Source organism: Notechis scutatus, unplaced genomic scaffold (assembly GCF_049901735.1).
Source record: "Notechis scutatus isolate UNSWTSFEM ecotype Mainland unplaced genomic scaffold, rNotScu1.2 NSCUSCF23, whole genome shotgun sequence".
NCBI lineage: Eukaryota > Metazoa > Chordata > Lepidosauria > Squamata > Elapidae > Notechis > Notechis scutatus.
The window spans coordinates 164,038-181,574 of record NW_028263148.1 but is presented as its reverse complement, the minus strand read 5'-3'; the positions used below and the strand labels follow the sequence as shown (position 1 = coordinate 181,574).

The window sequence follows — 17,537 nt, the reverse complement described above, 5'->3', positions numbered from 1 at the left end:
TCAAATGACCTCACATCTATCTCATATCACTACAGTTCTAGAAACTGAGCAATCACTTTAAATCTTATTTCAAGAACATGTCAGAATGTCAGGCTGGTTAGTGCTAATGTTTTTTTTAATTTCCTGCTTTTCTGCTTAGTCTCTTCCTCAGTCCAAATGTGTGGAAAAATGTCAACCTGGATTTGTTAAGCAAGCTCGAGAAGGAGAGCCAGTTTGCTGCTGTGACTGCATTCCTTGTCCAGGGGGGACTATCTCCACTCAAGAAGGTGCTCAGGCTGAAGATAATGGAAGGGCTTGTAGAAGTGGATTCATCCAGAGTGTTTATATGGAACTGCAAATTAAAAAACAGTTTGAAGCTCAGCTGCTTTCTTGTTAATTTTCATACTGCACAATTTATGATCTAAAGAAAAGAATAGTAAAAAAAAAAATATTAAAGGAGAAGCTGGATAAAGACAGAAATGTGAAATATTGAGCAAACTATGACATCCAGTGCCAATATCTCGTCTGCTTTTTATTTTTGAATGTGATCTTCCACGTTTATATCTCTAGGAACATTCTTTGAAACTCAAGGCATTATTTTAGGTCCACCTAATGTAACACTAATTTTAATGCATTCTCCATGGGCTTCCCTTTCAGGGTCACTGGGAAGGTGTTGCTGCTCCACAATGAAGGGGACAATTATGATTGCATCTCATTTGACACATTTTACCATTGCTGCCAGCAGCCATTTCTGGTTACTTGCAGGACTAGTTTTCTCTGTGAGTTAACTAGGTTTTATAAGATAAAACATCCTTGGGATCCAGTATATTAACAAGTGTCATCTCGTAGAACCAATGATGTTTGCCTAGGAAAGTTAGCTTTTTCATTTTCTCACTTCTAATAATGTAGCTTCCTATCAAGTATCTGCATGTTACAGAGGAAATTATTCATTTCTTAGAACTTCCGCCAATTTGATACACCTTAGCAATATAGATACAGCTGATCGATGATAGATAGATAGATAGATAGATAGATAGATAGATAGATAATGATAGATAGATAGTTGGATAGATAGATAGATAGATAGATAGATAGATAGATAGATAGATAGATAGATAGATAGATGACAGACAGATAGATGATAGATAGATAAATAGATCGATATAGACAGCTGATACATGGACAGAGATGGATAGATGGATGTTGATAGGTAGATGATGATGATAGATAGATGATGGATGGCTGATAGGTAGGTAGGTAGGTAGGTAGATAGATAGATAGGTGGGTAGATAGACGATAGATGGATGGATGATGATAGATAGAGAGATGATGATAGCTGGATAGACAACTAATGAATGGATAATGATGGATGGATGGATGGATGAATGGATGAATGAATGGATGGATAATGATAGATAGATGATAGATAGATAGATAGATAGATAGATAGATAGATAGATAGATAGATAGATAGATAGATGTGTGTGTGTGTGTGTGAGAGAGAGAGAGAGAGATGATAAACAGACATAGAGATAGAAAATTATATTCTTCAGAATTTTTTTTTGTTCAACTCAAAACAAATGCTTCTTTGAAAATGCCTGTGGTATCAACTGTTGTGGCAAGAAAGTATTTCTTGAAATGTAAAAGGACAGAAGGTTAAAGAAATATTGCTTTGTTGTTTTCTCAGATATGGAACAATGCATGAACTGTCCAGATGATAAATATCCAGATGAAGACCGAGTTCAATGTATCCCCAAAGTTGTATCCTTCCTATTGTATGAAGAATATTTGGGCATCATCCTGGTCTCCTTTGCTCTATTCTTGTTCCTAACTTCAGGTTTTGTCTTAGTTATATTCTTTCAATACCTAGAAACTCCCATTGTCAAAGCTAACAATCGTGACCTCTCTTTTATCCTCCTGGTCTCCCTCTTGTTTTGCTTCTTGTCTCCTTTTCTCTTCATTGGTCAACCAAGGAAAGTCACTTGCCTTTTCCGGCAGATGGTTTTCAGCATCACTTTCTCAGTTGCCATTTCTTCTCTCTTGGCCAAGACAATCACAGTGGTGCTGGCTTTCCTGGCCACAAAACCAGGAAACCAAGTGAAGAGATGGTTGGGGAAGAGCTTAGCCAATTCCATCATCCTTTCTTGTTCTGCTGTCCAAATTATCCTCTGCTCCATGTGGCTTGGATCTTCTCCCCCATTCCCTGAATTTGACTTTCACTCTCAACCTGGAGTGGCCAACTTGCAGTGCAATGAAGGCTCCATTGTCATGTTCTACATCACCCTCAGTTACCTGGGCTTCCTGGCCACCATCTGTTTCATAGTGGCTTTCCTGGCCAGGAACCTGCCTGGGGCTTTTAATGAAGCCAAGCTTATAACCTTCAGCATGTTGGTCTTCTGCAGTGTCTGGGTGACTTTTGTGCCCACCTACCTGAGCACCAAAGGGAAATACATGGTGGCTGTGCAGATCTTCTCCATCTTGGCTTCCAGTGCTGGGCTGCTGGGCTGCATCTTCATCCCCAAATGCTACATAATCATTCTGAGGCCAGACCTGAATACAAAGGAGCAGCTTACAACCAGAAGAAATGAAGAAATGTGAGACATGGCGATTTTAAGTCTCTGCATTTTCCAACAAGCCATACTTAGAAAATGCTCCAAGCTGCTCTCCATACCTAAGCAGGCCAACAATTTTGGTTGAAATGATTAAAAGGCTGATGCAAGATTCTGTTCCACATCCTTATCTAGTAGAATTCCTAGATGTTCACTCAACTCTTTTGAATTCTTAAGATGGCATATCTGTCGTGGGCCTTTAGCCTACATGATATCAGGTTTTTGAAACATGGTATTTGTGCAATGGGAATCTTGTGCTGATACCAAAAATATATGGTGGTGGTGCCCTAAAATTTCCATTATTTTAGTTGTATCATTGTTCATTTGCTGTTTGTGTGCTTTGCAATATTGGACTCAAGATCACATTAGGAGTAGTATAATCTGGATTCAACAACTAGTCAACTAAATTATTATAAATAAGTTAAACAAGAAAGTAGCTAACATAGAGTATAATAAGATTTTTAGAAAAGAATTTCTACAGAATTGGATGATTGAATGTCTCATTGATGTCAGGGAGAAGTGAAATTGGCCCTAAATGCTGTGGTAATTCGTTCATCACCATATTCTGCTTTTGGACAGTCCAAAAAATCCACAACAAAGAGTCCAAAGATTTTCTTTGGGAAATGAAGATAGGGCCTGGTCTTATCAATGAGACTTATTCTTCCTCCTTCACTGCATTATCACTTTCTATCTTTCTAGCATCCAAGATGTCCTCAGCCTTGTCCAAACCCTTCTTGGAGCTATCAAAAGAATCTCCCTTTGGTCTTGACTGAATTTCTATGCAAATTCTCAATCATCCAGGTCATGGTTATCCCAAAGGTGCCTTTTCAAGAGACAACTGGACTTTCTTGTCTTTCTTTGAAGATGTTTCACTTCTCATCTAAGAAGCTTCTTCACCTCTGAGTGGATGGTGGGGAATGGAAGGATTTATAATTGCAGACAGCTGGTCATTTGCATTTTTTGAGAGAGTCATTGAGGCCACCTGGATATTTTTCTGTGGCATTAGGGTCACCTGAGTAGCACAAATGGGTGTGGCGTCTTCTTGGAACTGTTGAAAGAAAGTATTCAAACAAGAAAACCTAGTTGCCTCTTGAAAAAGTACCTTTGGGATTACTATGACATGGATGGCTGAGAACCTCCACAGACACCTTCTTGGAACTAGTCAAATACCCACGTCCTGGTCCACATCATACAGTTAATAAGGTGGTTTTAGGGACAAGATGCTTTCAATCTCCTCCAGGGGGAGAGTCTGTCATCTTTCTGTGCAATCTTCTCCAGCCTTCTAATGAAAATTGATGTTTGAATAGGAAAAGGGAAATGCTGTATTTCAACAAATATTTAAGAAATTTTAGAAGTGGAAAGGGCATGAGTGCCACTAAATGCTGTTCTTCCAAAGCAGAGCTGAGCTGAAAAAGAGTGAAAAGATGATGTTAACAATATGATCCAGATGGATCTTGACAGAGTAGAACCCTGGGCCGTATCTAACAAAATGAAATTCAATGTAGACAAAAGTAGAGTCTTACACTTAGGCAAGAAAAACCAAAAGTACACATACAGACTGGGTGAAACCAGGCTCTATAGCAGTAACTGTGAGAGGGATCTTGGAGTCTTAGTGGAGAACCAGCTAAATATGAGCCAGCAGTTTGCAGCAGCAGCCAAAAAAGCTAATTAACAGAGAAATACAATCAAGATCAAGTGAGGTACTAATACCACTCTATAAAGCATTAGTAAAACCAAATCTAGAGTACTGCATCCAGTTTTGGTCACCACACTATAAAAAGATGTTGAGAAAAAGTACAGAGAAGAGCAACAAGGATGATTAGGGGACTGGTGACTAAAACATATGATGAATGTTTACAGGAACTGGGTTTGGCTAGTCTAGTAAAGAGAAGGACAAGGGGAGACATGATAGCAGTCTTCAAATATTTCAGGGGCTGCCACAGGGAGGATTGCTTATTTGTACACAAGACTATCATTAATTGCTGTACCTTATGATTCTTGATGAATGTACCTTTTCTTTTGATGTACACTGAGAGCATATGCATAAAAGACAAATTCCTTGTGTGTCCAATCACATTTGGCCAATAAAGAATTCAGGCAATCATTCATTCATTCATTCATTCATTCAATTAATTGTTCTAACTGTCAGGAAATTTCTCCTTAGTGCTAAGTTGCTTCTCTCCTTGATTAGTTTCTATCCATTGCTTCTTGTCCTGCCCTCCGGTGCTTTCGAGAATAGTTTGACTTCCTGTTCTTTTTGGCAACCTCTCAGATATTGGAACACTGCTATCATGTCAACCCTAGTACTTCTTTTAATTAAACTAGACATACCCAATTCCAGCAACCATTCTTTATATGTTTTAGCCTCCAGTCTGCTAATCATCTTTGTTGCTCTTCTCTGCACTCTTTCTAGTCTCAACATCTTGTTTACATTGTGATGGTCAAATTTGGATGCAGTTTTCCAAGTATGGTCTTACCAAGCCATTATAAAGTGGTACTAACACTTCACATGATCTTGATTCTATCTCTTTGCTAATGTAGCCTAGAACTGTGTTGGCTTTTTTTTGGCAGCTGCAGCACACTGCTGGGTCATATTTAGATGTGGTTCCATTGAGGACTACCTACTGAGTGGTCATGAATTCTGTATCGATTTTGTCATGTTACTGTCTATCCCACATTGTTCTATCTTACCATGAAGGTTATGGTCTTTTTTTAAATCACCCTTATCTCCTTAATTCCAGGTTGCTTCTCTCTTTATTGTGACCAGAATTTATGAATATTCAGAAATAATAGCATAATACATCTCAGGTTGCTTCTTGCCCTTCTGTCTTCAGGGGAGAAAAATGGTCTTGCTTATAAGAAACATTCACAAGATTGAATTCAGAGGATCCTATGGGAATGTTCTGAAAAAACATCTCACAGTTCACTCTGAGCCACAAGGCCATATTCCTTATGTTCTCATTTGCCTACTAAAAATCTGTCATGCCCCTGTTAGAAAGTGACTCCGAGGGAGAGGAGGAACAGTGGACAGGTAGTGGGAGTGTGGCTCGGGAAGTTGTGGAGGAAACTGCAGAAGGGCACATAGGAAGATCCAGGGCCATCCCCTCTTTATCCTAGGGCATGCAGGGAGGAGTGGATAAGGGAGAAACATGAATGGCATGGTCTATGGGAGAGGAAAGGGCCCTGATCACCTTCATGGTCCAGATGGATCTTGACAGACTAGAACACTGGGTTATATCTAACAAAATGAAATTCAATGTAGAGAAAAGTAAAGTCCGACACCTAGGCAAGAAAAACCAAAAGTACACATACAGACTGGGTGAAACCAGGCTCTATAGCAGTAACTGTGACAGGGATCTTGGAATCTTAGTGGACAACCAGCTAAATATGAGCCAGCAGTGTGCAGCAGCCACCAAAAAAGCTAATTAACAGAGAGATACAATCAAGATCAAGTGAGGTACTAATACCACTCTATAAAGCCTTAGTAAGACGACACCGAGAGTGCTGCATCCAGTTTTGGTCACCACATTATAAAAAAGATGTTGAGACTCTAGACAAAGTACAGAGAAGAGCAACCAGGATGATTAGGGGACTGGTGAATAAAACATATGATGAACAGTTACAGGAACTGGGCTTGGCTAGTCTAGTAAAGAGAGGGACCAGGAGAGACATGATAGCAGTCTTCCAATATTTCAGGGGCTGCCACAGGGAGGAAGGGGTCAATCTATTTTCTCAAGCGCCTGTAGGCCAGACAAGGAATAATGGATGGAAACTGAACACGGAGAGATTTAACCTGGAAATAACGAGAAACTTTCTGACAGTGAGAACAATCAACCAATGGAACAGCTTGCCTTCGGAAGTTGTGGGAGCGCCATCATTTGAGACTTTCAAGAAGAGATTGGACTGCCATTTTTTCAGAAATGATGTGGGGTCTCCCACTTAAGTGGGGGGTTGGACTAGATGACCTATAAGGTCCCTTCCAACTCTGATTATCTGTTATCTGTTATGTGTTAAATAGTTCTAGTCTTTCAGTTCTTATCTGAGTTCTGGCATCTTTCCCAGTGTGTGTATTTCAATATCTGTGGACGTCTTCAAGCCCTTATCCTGCCTTTTCTCATTAATTGCTTCAGTGTTGTTTGTGTTGTTTTTTCTATTTATAATTTATATGTATTTTGAGTTTGAACGGCATTTCTTCCTTTTCGCAACTGTTTGTGGGGGAGTTTTTTTCTCCAGTCAATGAGTTTTGAAGCCAAGTTGAAGGAATTAAAGGGACTTTGCCTGTTTTTGTGACTTTGTTGCTTTTGTATCCCATCCTGGGTCATGACAAAATCCCATGCTGCTGGAAACTCATTTTACTCACACTATTGTGACTAAAAATGAGACTTGGTGTATTGGTTACTGGTTACTGGTTTCTTTAGAAATTCAAAGGAGTAGCTTTAGGGATGAGAAAAATACCTCCTCCCCTATAGTCATCTCTAGCCAAAACGGGCAGAATTTAGGTTTAAGAAATAATAAATAAATCTATAAACAAACATTAAATTATCAAAACCTGTTAATCGAGCTTACTAAATGACATTTTGAAAAATAATAGATTCATAAAAATGATTTTTTCTATTTTAACATTAAGTGTTAAATAGAAAGGAGGAATTCTCTCCAAAAGGGAAACATTCTATGAAGTGAACAAAGGTGTTCCCTTGTCCCCAGTTAGAGAAGGTATCCTTGAGAGGTGCTATATGCAAGGGTCATATTCAACCGGTGTTACTACCAATTCGGTAATTATGTTTTGCACGCACATGCGCGCTTCGTGAGCATGTGCATGTGTGACAAAAACAACAGCTGTGCTGCCTGGAGTGCTCAAAAGTGCTGTGCGCAGGTGTGCAGCATTTGAGAAGCTTCTTTTTTCCTGCTTTTTCAATCTGAACTGTGCTGCGCAAAGCAGCTGAGGTTGAAAAAGGAAGAAATAAAGGAGATTAAGAGCCCAGGCAGGCGGGTGGGCCAAACAGCAGCAGACATAAAACCGGTTTGGTGTCTGCTGCTGTTCAGAGCTATCAGTTCTTTAGAACCAGGCAGAACTGGTAACATCCCACCCCTGGCTGTATGGCCAGTTGTTGAGGATTATTGTGAAATAACAACACAAATTCCATTCCTAGCAAACATAGGAGTAAAAGGCCTCATGAAATCCTCTCCATTCTCTGTATCTGATGCGAAGAGACCAATCAAGATCCATCTGAAGTAATTAGAGTAGTTTTTATAGCATCTTTATAACATAATTGACTTATTAAGTGAAGAGTTTTATTTAAGAACTTTTCAAACACAAATATAAAGAACGGTTGCTGGAATTGGGTATCCATAGCTTAATGAAGAGAAGGACTAGGGGTGACATGATAGCAGTGGTTAGTCTTCCAATATCTCAAGGATGGTTAACCATCCTGACAGGATGGTTAATCAGTGGAACAACTTGCCTCCAGAAGTTGTGAATGCACCAAAACTGGAAGTTGTTAAGAGACTGGATAGCCACCTGTCTGAAATGGTATAGGGTTTCCTGTTTGAGCAGGGGCTTGGATTGGAAGACACTCAAGATCCCTTCCAACTTTGTTATTCTATTCTATTCTATTCTATTCTATTCTATTCTATTCTATTCTATTCTATTCTATTCTATTCTATTCTATTTTTTCTTCTAGTAATTCATATAATTTACATTTGACACATACATAGTTTGGGTCTTCCATGGGCTCAAACATATGACATATTTTGCAAGTCACTACATACATCATGAAGTAAATTGTCAGGGCACAAAGAGGACACAGCAAAAAATAGGTCGGGGAAAGGGGGAAACCCTACCCCTCACTCTCTGAAAGACTGGAGTCAGGTTACTCTTCTCTCTTCAAATGTAGGAGGGGGCTAGTAGATTAAGAGAAAGGATGAAGGAAACCTCAAGTTATTTTCCCATCTGTCTACTGTTTCTATCCTCAAGAAAGAGTCATGCTAAATAAAAAGAGAGAGATCAGTTGCATTGCCACAACAATTTTGATAAAATGTACTGAGTGTCAAGCCTGAATTTAATTTGGTGGTGGAATTGTATGAATTCAGTTGGACACAGTTGAGAAATGGAGTGGGGAAGAGATTTGAGGTGGATGAAGCTCCAGCCAAAACAACATAACTAGGCAATGAGTCAGCTGCATTCCAACTGCTGCTGGGCCAGAGAAAGGAGGAGCGAAGTTGCCAGGAAACTATTTTATATCCTGGTTGGACAGTGTGACTTATTGTTTTGGAAAAATGAGAACCTTTTAGATATAATGATGTGGAAGCCTGGGAAGCTTTCAGTACTGGCTTCTACCAGTTAGTGCCAAGATGTGTAATTAAATCATATAATTCTTTGAGGAATAGAAATTCCTCTGAGTTCATTTTATGATGGTTGCATTACTTGGAACCTGACACTAAGCCAGTACTGAAAGCTTCCCAGGAGGGTATCAAGGTTGTTCAATGCATTTCTTCTATATTTCTGTCTTGTTAATGCATTCCCAATAAATCAATGAACTTGTTTTCCTTATGACACTATTCTCCAGTCTTATTTCAGGCAGTCATTGGCCCATTTTCCAGCTTTGGCTTGTTGGAATATGTTGAGCATTGAAATTCCTCTGTCTCATCTTTCTGCATGTCTTCTGGTTGTAAGATGCTCCTTTATATTTAGTTCTGGTTTCAGAATGATAATATAGCACTTGGGGATGAAGATGCAGCCTAGCAGCCCAGAACTGGAGGCCAAGATGGAGAAGACCTGCACAGCCACCATAAATTTCCCTTTGGTGCTCAGGTAAGTGGGCACAAAACTCACCCAGACACTGCAGAAGACCAGCATGCTGAAGGTGATCAGCTTGGCTTCGTTGAAGGCCCCAGGCAGATTCCTGGCCAGAAAAGCCACCATGAAGTAGATGGCAGCCAGGAAGCCCATGTTACTGAGAGTGATGTAGAACAGTACATTGCATTTGTTCGTTGCATTGCAGGATGATAACTCCAGGCTGGGAGTGGAAGTCAAAGTCGGGGAATGGGGGAGAAAGTCCCAGCCAGATGAAGCAGATAATAGTTTGGACAGCAGAACAAGAAAGGATGATGGAGTTGGCCAAGCTCTTCCCTAACCATCTCTTTACTCGGTTGCCTGGTTTTGTGGCCATGAAAGCCAGAACCACTGTGATGGTTTTGGCCAAGAGAAAAGAAACAGCAACTGAGAAGGTGATGCTGAACACCATTTGTCGGAGAAGGCATGTGGCTTTCCTTGGTTGACCAATAAAGAGTAAATGACACAAGAAGCAAAGCAAGAGGGAGACCAGAAAGATGTAAGAGAGGTCCTGGTTGTTGGCTTCGACAACAGGAGTTTCTTGGTATTTAAGGAATAGGATTAAAACAAATCCTCTGGTTAGGAACAAGATTAGGGCAAAAGAGACTAGGATGCCACCCAGATATTCCTCATAGGACAGGAAGGTTATTCTTTTGTGGATACATTGGACTCAGTTCTCAGTTGGATATTGATAATCTGGGCACTTGGTACATTTTTCAGTAAACCAAAATACAATATTTCTTTTATAATCTATCCTTTCACCTTTTAAGAAATATTTTCTTGGGACAACAACTGGTACCAGGAGCATTTTCCAAGATTTCTAACATCTCCACAAAAAGAAATTTTAATATATTTTTTATGAAATAGCTATATTTCTAATAGTCTATGAAATTGGAAGAAGTCCTAGGACACAAATTATTTCCTGTGTAATGAACAGAACCTTCATAGCAACCTATTAATTTGGCAGTAAATGATGAATCAGTTAACCTTTCTAGGCAAACTTAGATGGCACTTCTTAGGATCCTCTGAATGGAATCTTGTGAATGTTTCTTATAAGCAAAACCATTTTCCTCCCCTGATAACAGAAGGCAAGAAGCAACCTGAGATGTATTATGGAATTATTTATGAATATTCAAAAATTCTGGTCACAATAAAGAGAGAAGCATCTTGGAATAAAGGAGATGAAATCTGGAATTTAGGAGATAAGTATGACTTAAAAAAAGACCACAACCTTCATGGTAAGATAGAACAATGTGGGATAGACAGTAACATGACAAAATCAATACAGAATTCCTGACCACTCAGTAGGTAGTCCTCAATGGAACCACATCTACATGGAGGGAAGCATGCATTTGCGTATGTCAAGATTTGGTCTTGGATCCGGTGCTCTTTAACATTGTCATAAATGTTCTAGATGAGAGGATAGAGGGGGAAATAATCAAAGTTGCAGGTGACACCAAGCTGGGGGGAATTGCTAACATTTTGGAGGATGGACTCAAGATTCAGAAGGGTTTTGACAAATTTGAGCATTGGGTCCTATCCAGCAAGATGCCATTCAGAGGTGAGACAGGTAAGGTCCTGTCCTTAGGCATAAAAACCAAAGGAAGATTTATTGTGCAAGGAGCATGAGAATAAATTTACCTCATTCAATGTGAGAGGGATCTTGGAGCCCTAGTACACAATTATTTAAATATGACCCAGCAGTGTGCTGCAGCTGCCAAAAAAAAGCCAACACAGTTCTAGGCTGCATTAGCAGAGGGATAGAATCAAGATCATGTGAAGTGTTAGTACTGCTTTACAATGGTTTGGTAAGACCACAGTTGGAAAATTGCATCCAATTTTGACCATCACAATGTAAAAAAGATGTTGAGACAAGAAAGAGTGCAGAGCAAAAAAGATGATTCGCAGACTGGAGGCTAAAACATATAAAGAACAGTTGCTGGAATTGGGTATGTCTAGTTTAATTAAAAGAAGTACTAAGGGTGACATGATAGCAGTGTTCCAATATCTGAGGGGCTGCCACAAAGAAGAGGAAGTCAAGCTATTCTCCAAAGCACCTGAGGGCAGGAGAAAAAGCAATGGATAGAAACTAATCAAGGGGAGAAGCAACTTAGAACTAAGGAGAAATTTCCTGACAGTTAGAACAATTAATTGAATGAATGAATGAATGAATGAATGAATGAATGAATGAATGAATGAATGAATTCATTCATTCATTCATTCATTCATTCATTCATTCTTTATTGGCCAAGTGTGATTAGACACACAAGGAATTTGTCTTTGATGCATGTGCTCTCAGTGTACATCAAAAGAAAAGGTACATTCATCAAGAATCATAAGGTACAGCAATTAATGATAGTCTTGGGTACAAATAAGCAATCAAACCATACTAGGAAATATAAATCATAAAGATACAAGCCACAAAGTTACAGTCATACAGTCACAAGTGGGGGGAGATTGGTGATAAGAAAGATGAGAAGATGGATAGTAATAGTAATGTAGACTTAGTAAATAGTTTGACAGTGTTGTGGGAATTGGTGGAACAACTTGCCTCCAGAAGCTGTGATTGCTCCAACACTGGAAGTTTTAAAGAAGAGATTGGATAATCATTTGTCGGAAATAGTTTAGATTAGATTAGATTCAACTTTATTGTCATTGCCATGGATACAGGCAACAAAATGCAGTTAGCATCCAACCAGAAGTGAAAAACAACAGTAAAATATAAATATATATATATGCAGATATACAGAACATCTATGAATATGCAGAATATATGTCAATGGGAAACACAAAAATGTATGTACACGAGCACACAAGGATAAGTGTCACTGCACATATATGAACATATACAACTGTACAAAATGTTTATGGACATGTTGGATATAAGGATAAATGCACAGAAAATTATACAAAATACATCATATATTATCAAGGGGAGCATCAGCATATGTATGGGGGCAAACGAGCTGAGGAGTTCAGCAAGGAAACCGCTGTGTGGTGGAAGCTGTTCCCTAGCCTGCTGGTCTTAGACTGCAGGCACCTGAACCTCCTCCCAGATGGAAGAAGGGTGAACAGTTTATGGGCTGGATGGAAGGGGTCCTTAACGATGCTGTGGGCTTTACGCAGACATCGTTTGCTCTGAATGTCCACAATGTCAGAAAGTGGAATCCCTATAATACGTTGGGTGGTTTTCATCACCCTCTGTAATGCCTTTTTTTCTTTTATAGTGCAATTTCCATACCAAACTGAGATACAGCTAGTTAAGATGCTCTCGACTGTGCAGTGGTAGAAATTCATCAGAATAGCTGAGGAAATGATACAGCCTTATAAAGAGAAATATATAGTCATGAGGACCATGGAGGTAAGCAGTTGGGTTCAAGGGATAAGAGAAAACTAAATTAAGCACCCATCATAAAATCCTTTAAGATAATTTCAGTGTAAGAGAAGGGATGACACTAAATTTTCTATTAGCAGGGATCTGTCTCTCTCCTCTCCATCACTCTAACCATCCATCTTATGGATTGAGAACTATAGCACAAATATTATTTATAGTCCTGGGTCAACATCAGAGGTGGTATTCAGCAGGTTCTGACCAGTTCTGGAGAACCGGTAACAGAAATTTTGAGGAGTTCGGAGAACCGGCAAATATCACCTCTGACTGCCCCCCATCCCATCTATTCTCTGCCTCCCAAGTCCCAGCTGATGGGCTGGGTCTTCTTTTGTTGCCCTGCACAGGAGAACGGACCTGGAAAGCAGGTTAGTGGGATGGAGAGGGAATGGAGATTTTACCCCTGGAGTGGGGTGGGAATGGAGATTTTGCAGTATCCTTCCCAGTGGTGGGATTCAAATTGGCTTGGTTGGCGTACTTTCCCTAATGCTGGTGCACAGCTTTCCCCATACCAGCTGAGACCTGCAGTGCCAATCAGCTGAGAGGATAAAGAAGAGAAAAGCACGGGGGCAGGTGGGAGGGCCAGTCCTGTGCTTTTCTCTTCTTTTTCCTCTCAGCTGATAGATGATTTTTTTCCTTTTCTCAGCTGATCGTCAGCTTTTTTTATGACCAGTTTCACCGAACCAGTCCGAACCAGTCCGAACCAGCATACCACCACTGATCCTTCCCTTGGAGTGGGGAGAGAATGGAGATTTTGCAGTATCCTTCCCCTGCCATGCCCACCAAGACATACCATGCTCACCAAGCCACCCCTCACTGATGGATTTCAAAGATCAGTCATTGTGCAGGGTGCCAAGATGTCTGACTGCTTGGGCAGCATTTATTCTTTTATACCATTTTTACAAGCAAGGAAACATAGCATGGATACAGCATTTGGATTGGAGAATAGATACCACATGGGTGAAACCTCCCAATCCAATTAGTGGTGATGTTAGTAAATGAGATCATCTATAAGTCTGGAAAGTCGGACTTTCCACCTTCAAAATACACCTAAGAATTGAGATCATGCAAATAGCCAAAGAGGCCCATTTGGATTGGTTCCAAATGCTGCGGTTTGCTGCTAGCATCTAGCGCCATCCAGAGGATCTCAGTAGCTATACCTCACAGAACCAGTAGTAAAAAAAAATTGAATCCCACCATTGCAACAAAGGTATATTTCTGGACCAATACTGGGGATTGGGAATGAAAGGCAGATTTCAGCAATATTTATCTTCTTCAGAGATGGTTTCAGTTGGCATTGTTGGAGGATAGAGTTCAGGCCCCAGATCCATTCTCCTTTCCTTTTTATAATGTGCATTAAACTGATAGGTGAGTCATTTGGAAGGAGAGATTGATGCATAAAAGAAACATTACTTTCTGTTTCTTCAGATACTGAAAAGTGCACCAAGTGCCCAGATGATCAATATCCAACTGAGAACAAAGTCCAATGTATCCACAAAACAATAACCTTCCTGTGCTATGAGGAACATCTAGGCATTATTCTGGTCTCCTTTGCCCTGCTCTTGTTCCTAACCACAGGATTTGTTTTAATCATATTCATTAAATACCTAGAAACTCCCATTGTCAAAGCCAACAATCGGGACCTCTCCTACATCCTCCTGGTCTCCCTCCTCCTTTGCTCCTTGTCCTCCTTTTTATTCATTGGCCAACCAAGAAAAACCACCTGTCTTTTGCGACAAACAGTGTTCAGCATTGTCTTCTCAGTAGCTGTGTCTTCTGTGTTGGCCAAAACAATCACAGTGGTGCTGGCATTCCTGGCCACAAAACCAGGGAACAAAGTGAGAAGATGGTTGGGGAAGAGCTTGGCCAATTCCATCATCCTTTCTGGTTCTGCTGGCCAAATTTTCATCTGCGCCATATGGCTGGGAGTTTCTCCCCCATTCCCTGACTCTGATCTTCAATCCCAGCCTGGAGAGATCATTCTTCAATGCAATGAAGGCTCTGTCACCATGTTTTATGTTGTCCTTGGCTACATGTGTTTCCTAGCTGCCATTTGTTTCACAGTAGCTTTCCTGGCCAGGAACCTTCCTGGAGCTTTCAATGAAGCCAAGTTGATCACTTTCAGCATGCTGGTCTTCTGCAGTGTCTGGGTCTCCTTCCTACCCAGTTATCTGAGCACAAAAGGAAAGTCCATGGTGGCTGTGCAGGTTTTCTCCATCTTGACCTCAAGTGCTGGTCTGCTGGTTTGCATTTTCTTCCCCAAGTGCTACATTATCATCTTGAGACCAGATCTAAATACTAAGGAACATCTAATCATAAAAGTAAGGAACTGATAGTGGACATTCCAGTATCCTGAGTTTGTATTTGAAGATTCTTGTATTGCAAATTTTTTCTTGTCTGCTATCTTTTGGCAATCTCGCAGTTTGGCAAGGCTTCTGCTTATCACAGCTAATTATTTTGCCAAGAAGGATAAAAGGTTTCTGTTCCCTTTGGATTGTGTTTGATTTGTTGGAAAAGGCCGTGGGTCAGAACATGCATGCATACAACCATAAGAAGGGCCACCATGTCCATTTAAACTAGTTTCTGGGTGGGTGTGGCAAGGATTCAAGTTGCACCATCCAAAAGGTTGTAGGCAATGCCACCATCACAGATTCAGACTGTTTATTTAATAAACGAAGAAACTTCAAATTATAAAGAATATCTGTGTCTTACATCAATACAGAAAGATAAAATAGAACATATCCTGGAAAAAAATAAAAAAGTTTATTCACTCTGTAACTTTCTCCCTATTTACTGAACGATACAGTTCCAAAGCCATCATTTTTCCTATCTTAGTCAGCAATCATTGAAAAACTTATAGTTCTATCAATTCGATCACGACAAAGATAGTTCAATACTAGGGAATTCCTCAAGCATCACTTTCTAGACATGTCCTGACAAGAAGGACCACAATCACTACAGAACAGTGCCCCAGGGGTGTAACTGTGGTTTTTCATTAACATGCTTTTCTCTAGCTGCCCTGCAGATGGAGCCCTTCAGGATCCCCAGAGGAGAAGTTGCTTCTCGCTGTCTTTATCACCATCCTGGTCTTTGAGATCTCTTTGGCTACTTCTTTGGAAACTGCTTTTGATACAAACAGACTAAAGCTACATGAAAGAGACCTTGCACCAGAAAAGAATAAATGGTTCAGGTCACCTTGTGCATGGCACAAGTTTTGGAACAGGCAGGGTCTGTGCTCTTGAATGTCCCTTTCTCTCCTTTCCAGGTGAAGCTCAGTTTATCTCTGAATCAACAAAGATTGGCATTTCCATCTTGTGAAAGTTCTTTGAATTCTGCTAACACTTCTTGTTGATCATTTTTAGAAACAGGAAAGAGATTGATTCAGCCCTTTGAATCATGGAACTCCAACTTCTGCTTCTAATACTTCTGGTGTCCACACCAGTCTCTGAGAAGTTTAGCCCACTAAAACAAATCAAATAAAATCCAAAGGGAACAGAAACCTTTTAATGCTTCTGCAAAATAATTAGCTGTGATAAGCAGAAGCCTTGCCAAACTATGCGAGATTGCCAAAAGATATTTTATTTTTTATTTATTTATTTTGATTTGTCAATCGCTTACAAGATAATAGGTATAAGTATATACATAGTTGTGAATACATGAAATGGATACATATAAGAAAAATAAAAGAAACAAAAGGACAGGGATGGTAGGTACATTGGTGCGCTTATGCACACCCCCTACAGACCTCTTAGGAAAGGGGTGAAGTCAATAGTATATAGTCTAAGGTTAAAGTTTTTGGGGTTTGGGGAAGAAACCACAGAGTCAGGTAGAGTATTCCAGATATTGACCACTCTGTTGCTGAAGTCGTATTTCCTGCAATCAAGTTTGGTGCGGTTAACCTTGAGTTTGTATCTATTGTGTGTTCTTGTGTTGTTATGGTTGAAGCTGAAGTATTCATTGACAGGTAAGCCATTGCAATGTATGATTTTATATACCATACTTAGATCAGACCGAAGACAGCGTAGTTCAAGGTTTTCTAGGTCTAGAATTTCGACTCTGGTGGCATAAGGTAGTCTACAATGAGTAGAGTGGAGAACTCTTCTTGTGAAATATTTCTGGACTTTCTCAACTGTGTTAATATCAGAAGCCAGAACAAAAGACTTAATTAAATTGGATTAAAATATTTTGGCAAGAAACAGGCATAAAATAAAGCTGGACTTAAGATTGTCAAAAAATAATAATAATAAAATTTACAAATTGGAGACTGGATTGCTTTGGAATATTGAGGTTCGAAAAACCCTAAATAATAAAATAGTGGAAAAAGGTGAAGATTTTGTATTACAGAGAGTGTCATCTTGTGGACAAAAACTTAAATTCAAACAAAAGGGAAATCATCCTGTTTCTTTATGAACTTGTGTTGATACAATGTTAAAGAAATACTGAAAGAAAGTAAGAATCTTAGAAAGTGAAAGCTGAACCAGAACAAAGGAAGAAGTAAGGAATGACTGACTGCGGGATTGATTGATGTTTTTGGTATAGACCCTGGGTTGGAACAATTGAGAACTTTAGAAAACCTGAAGAAGAAAGAAGGAAAGTAAAAGTGTTTTTTGTGGATTTCAATGATTATAAAATATAAGAGTTTGTAATGACATCTCTTCGGGAACTAAAAATGGAACTTAAAAATATGAAAGAATTACTACAGGAAAGAGGCGACTCACTTTGCTCTGTG

At 39.7% G+C, this 17,537-nt stretch overlaps 1 protein-coding gene and 1 long non-coding RNA gene across 2 annotated transcripts; both read left to right on the top strand.

Moving 5' to 3' along the window:
• Nucleotides 1–175: 175 nt before the first annotated feature.
• LOC148128571 (uncharacterized) lies at nucleotides 176–2,473 on the top strand. Its single transcript, XR_015746266.1, has 2 exons — nucleotides 176–266; nucleotides 1,667–2,473. It is a non-coding gene; the product is annotated as an uncharacterized LOC148128571 (long non-coding RNA).
• Nucleotides 2,474–10,525: 8,052 nt separating this feature from the next.
• On the top strand, nucleotides 10,526–15,461 carry LOC148128570 (vomeronasal type-2 receptor 26-like). Its single transcript, XM_087948823.1, has 3 exons — nucleotides 10,526–10,658; nucleotides 10,835–10,990; nucleotides 14,237–15,461. Exons 1-3 carry the CDS (start codon nucleotides 10,526–10,528, stop codon nucleotides 15,139–15,141), a joined length of 1,194 nt encoding a protein of 397 aa, XP_087804949.1. The 3' UTR covers nucleotides 15,142–15,461.
• The last annotated feature ends 2,076 nt before the right edge of the window (nucleotides 15,462–17,537 follow it).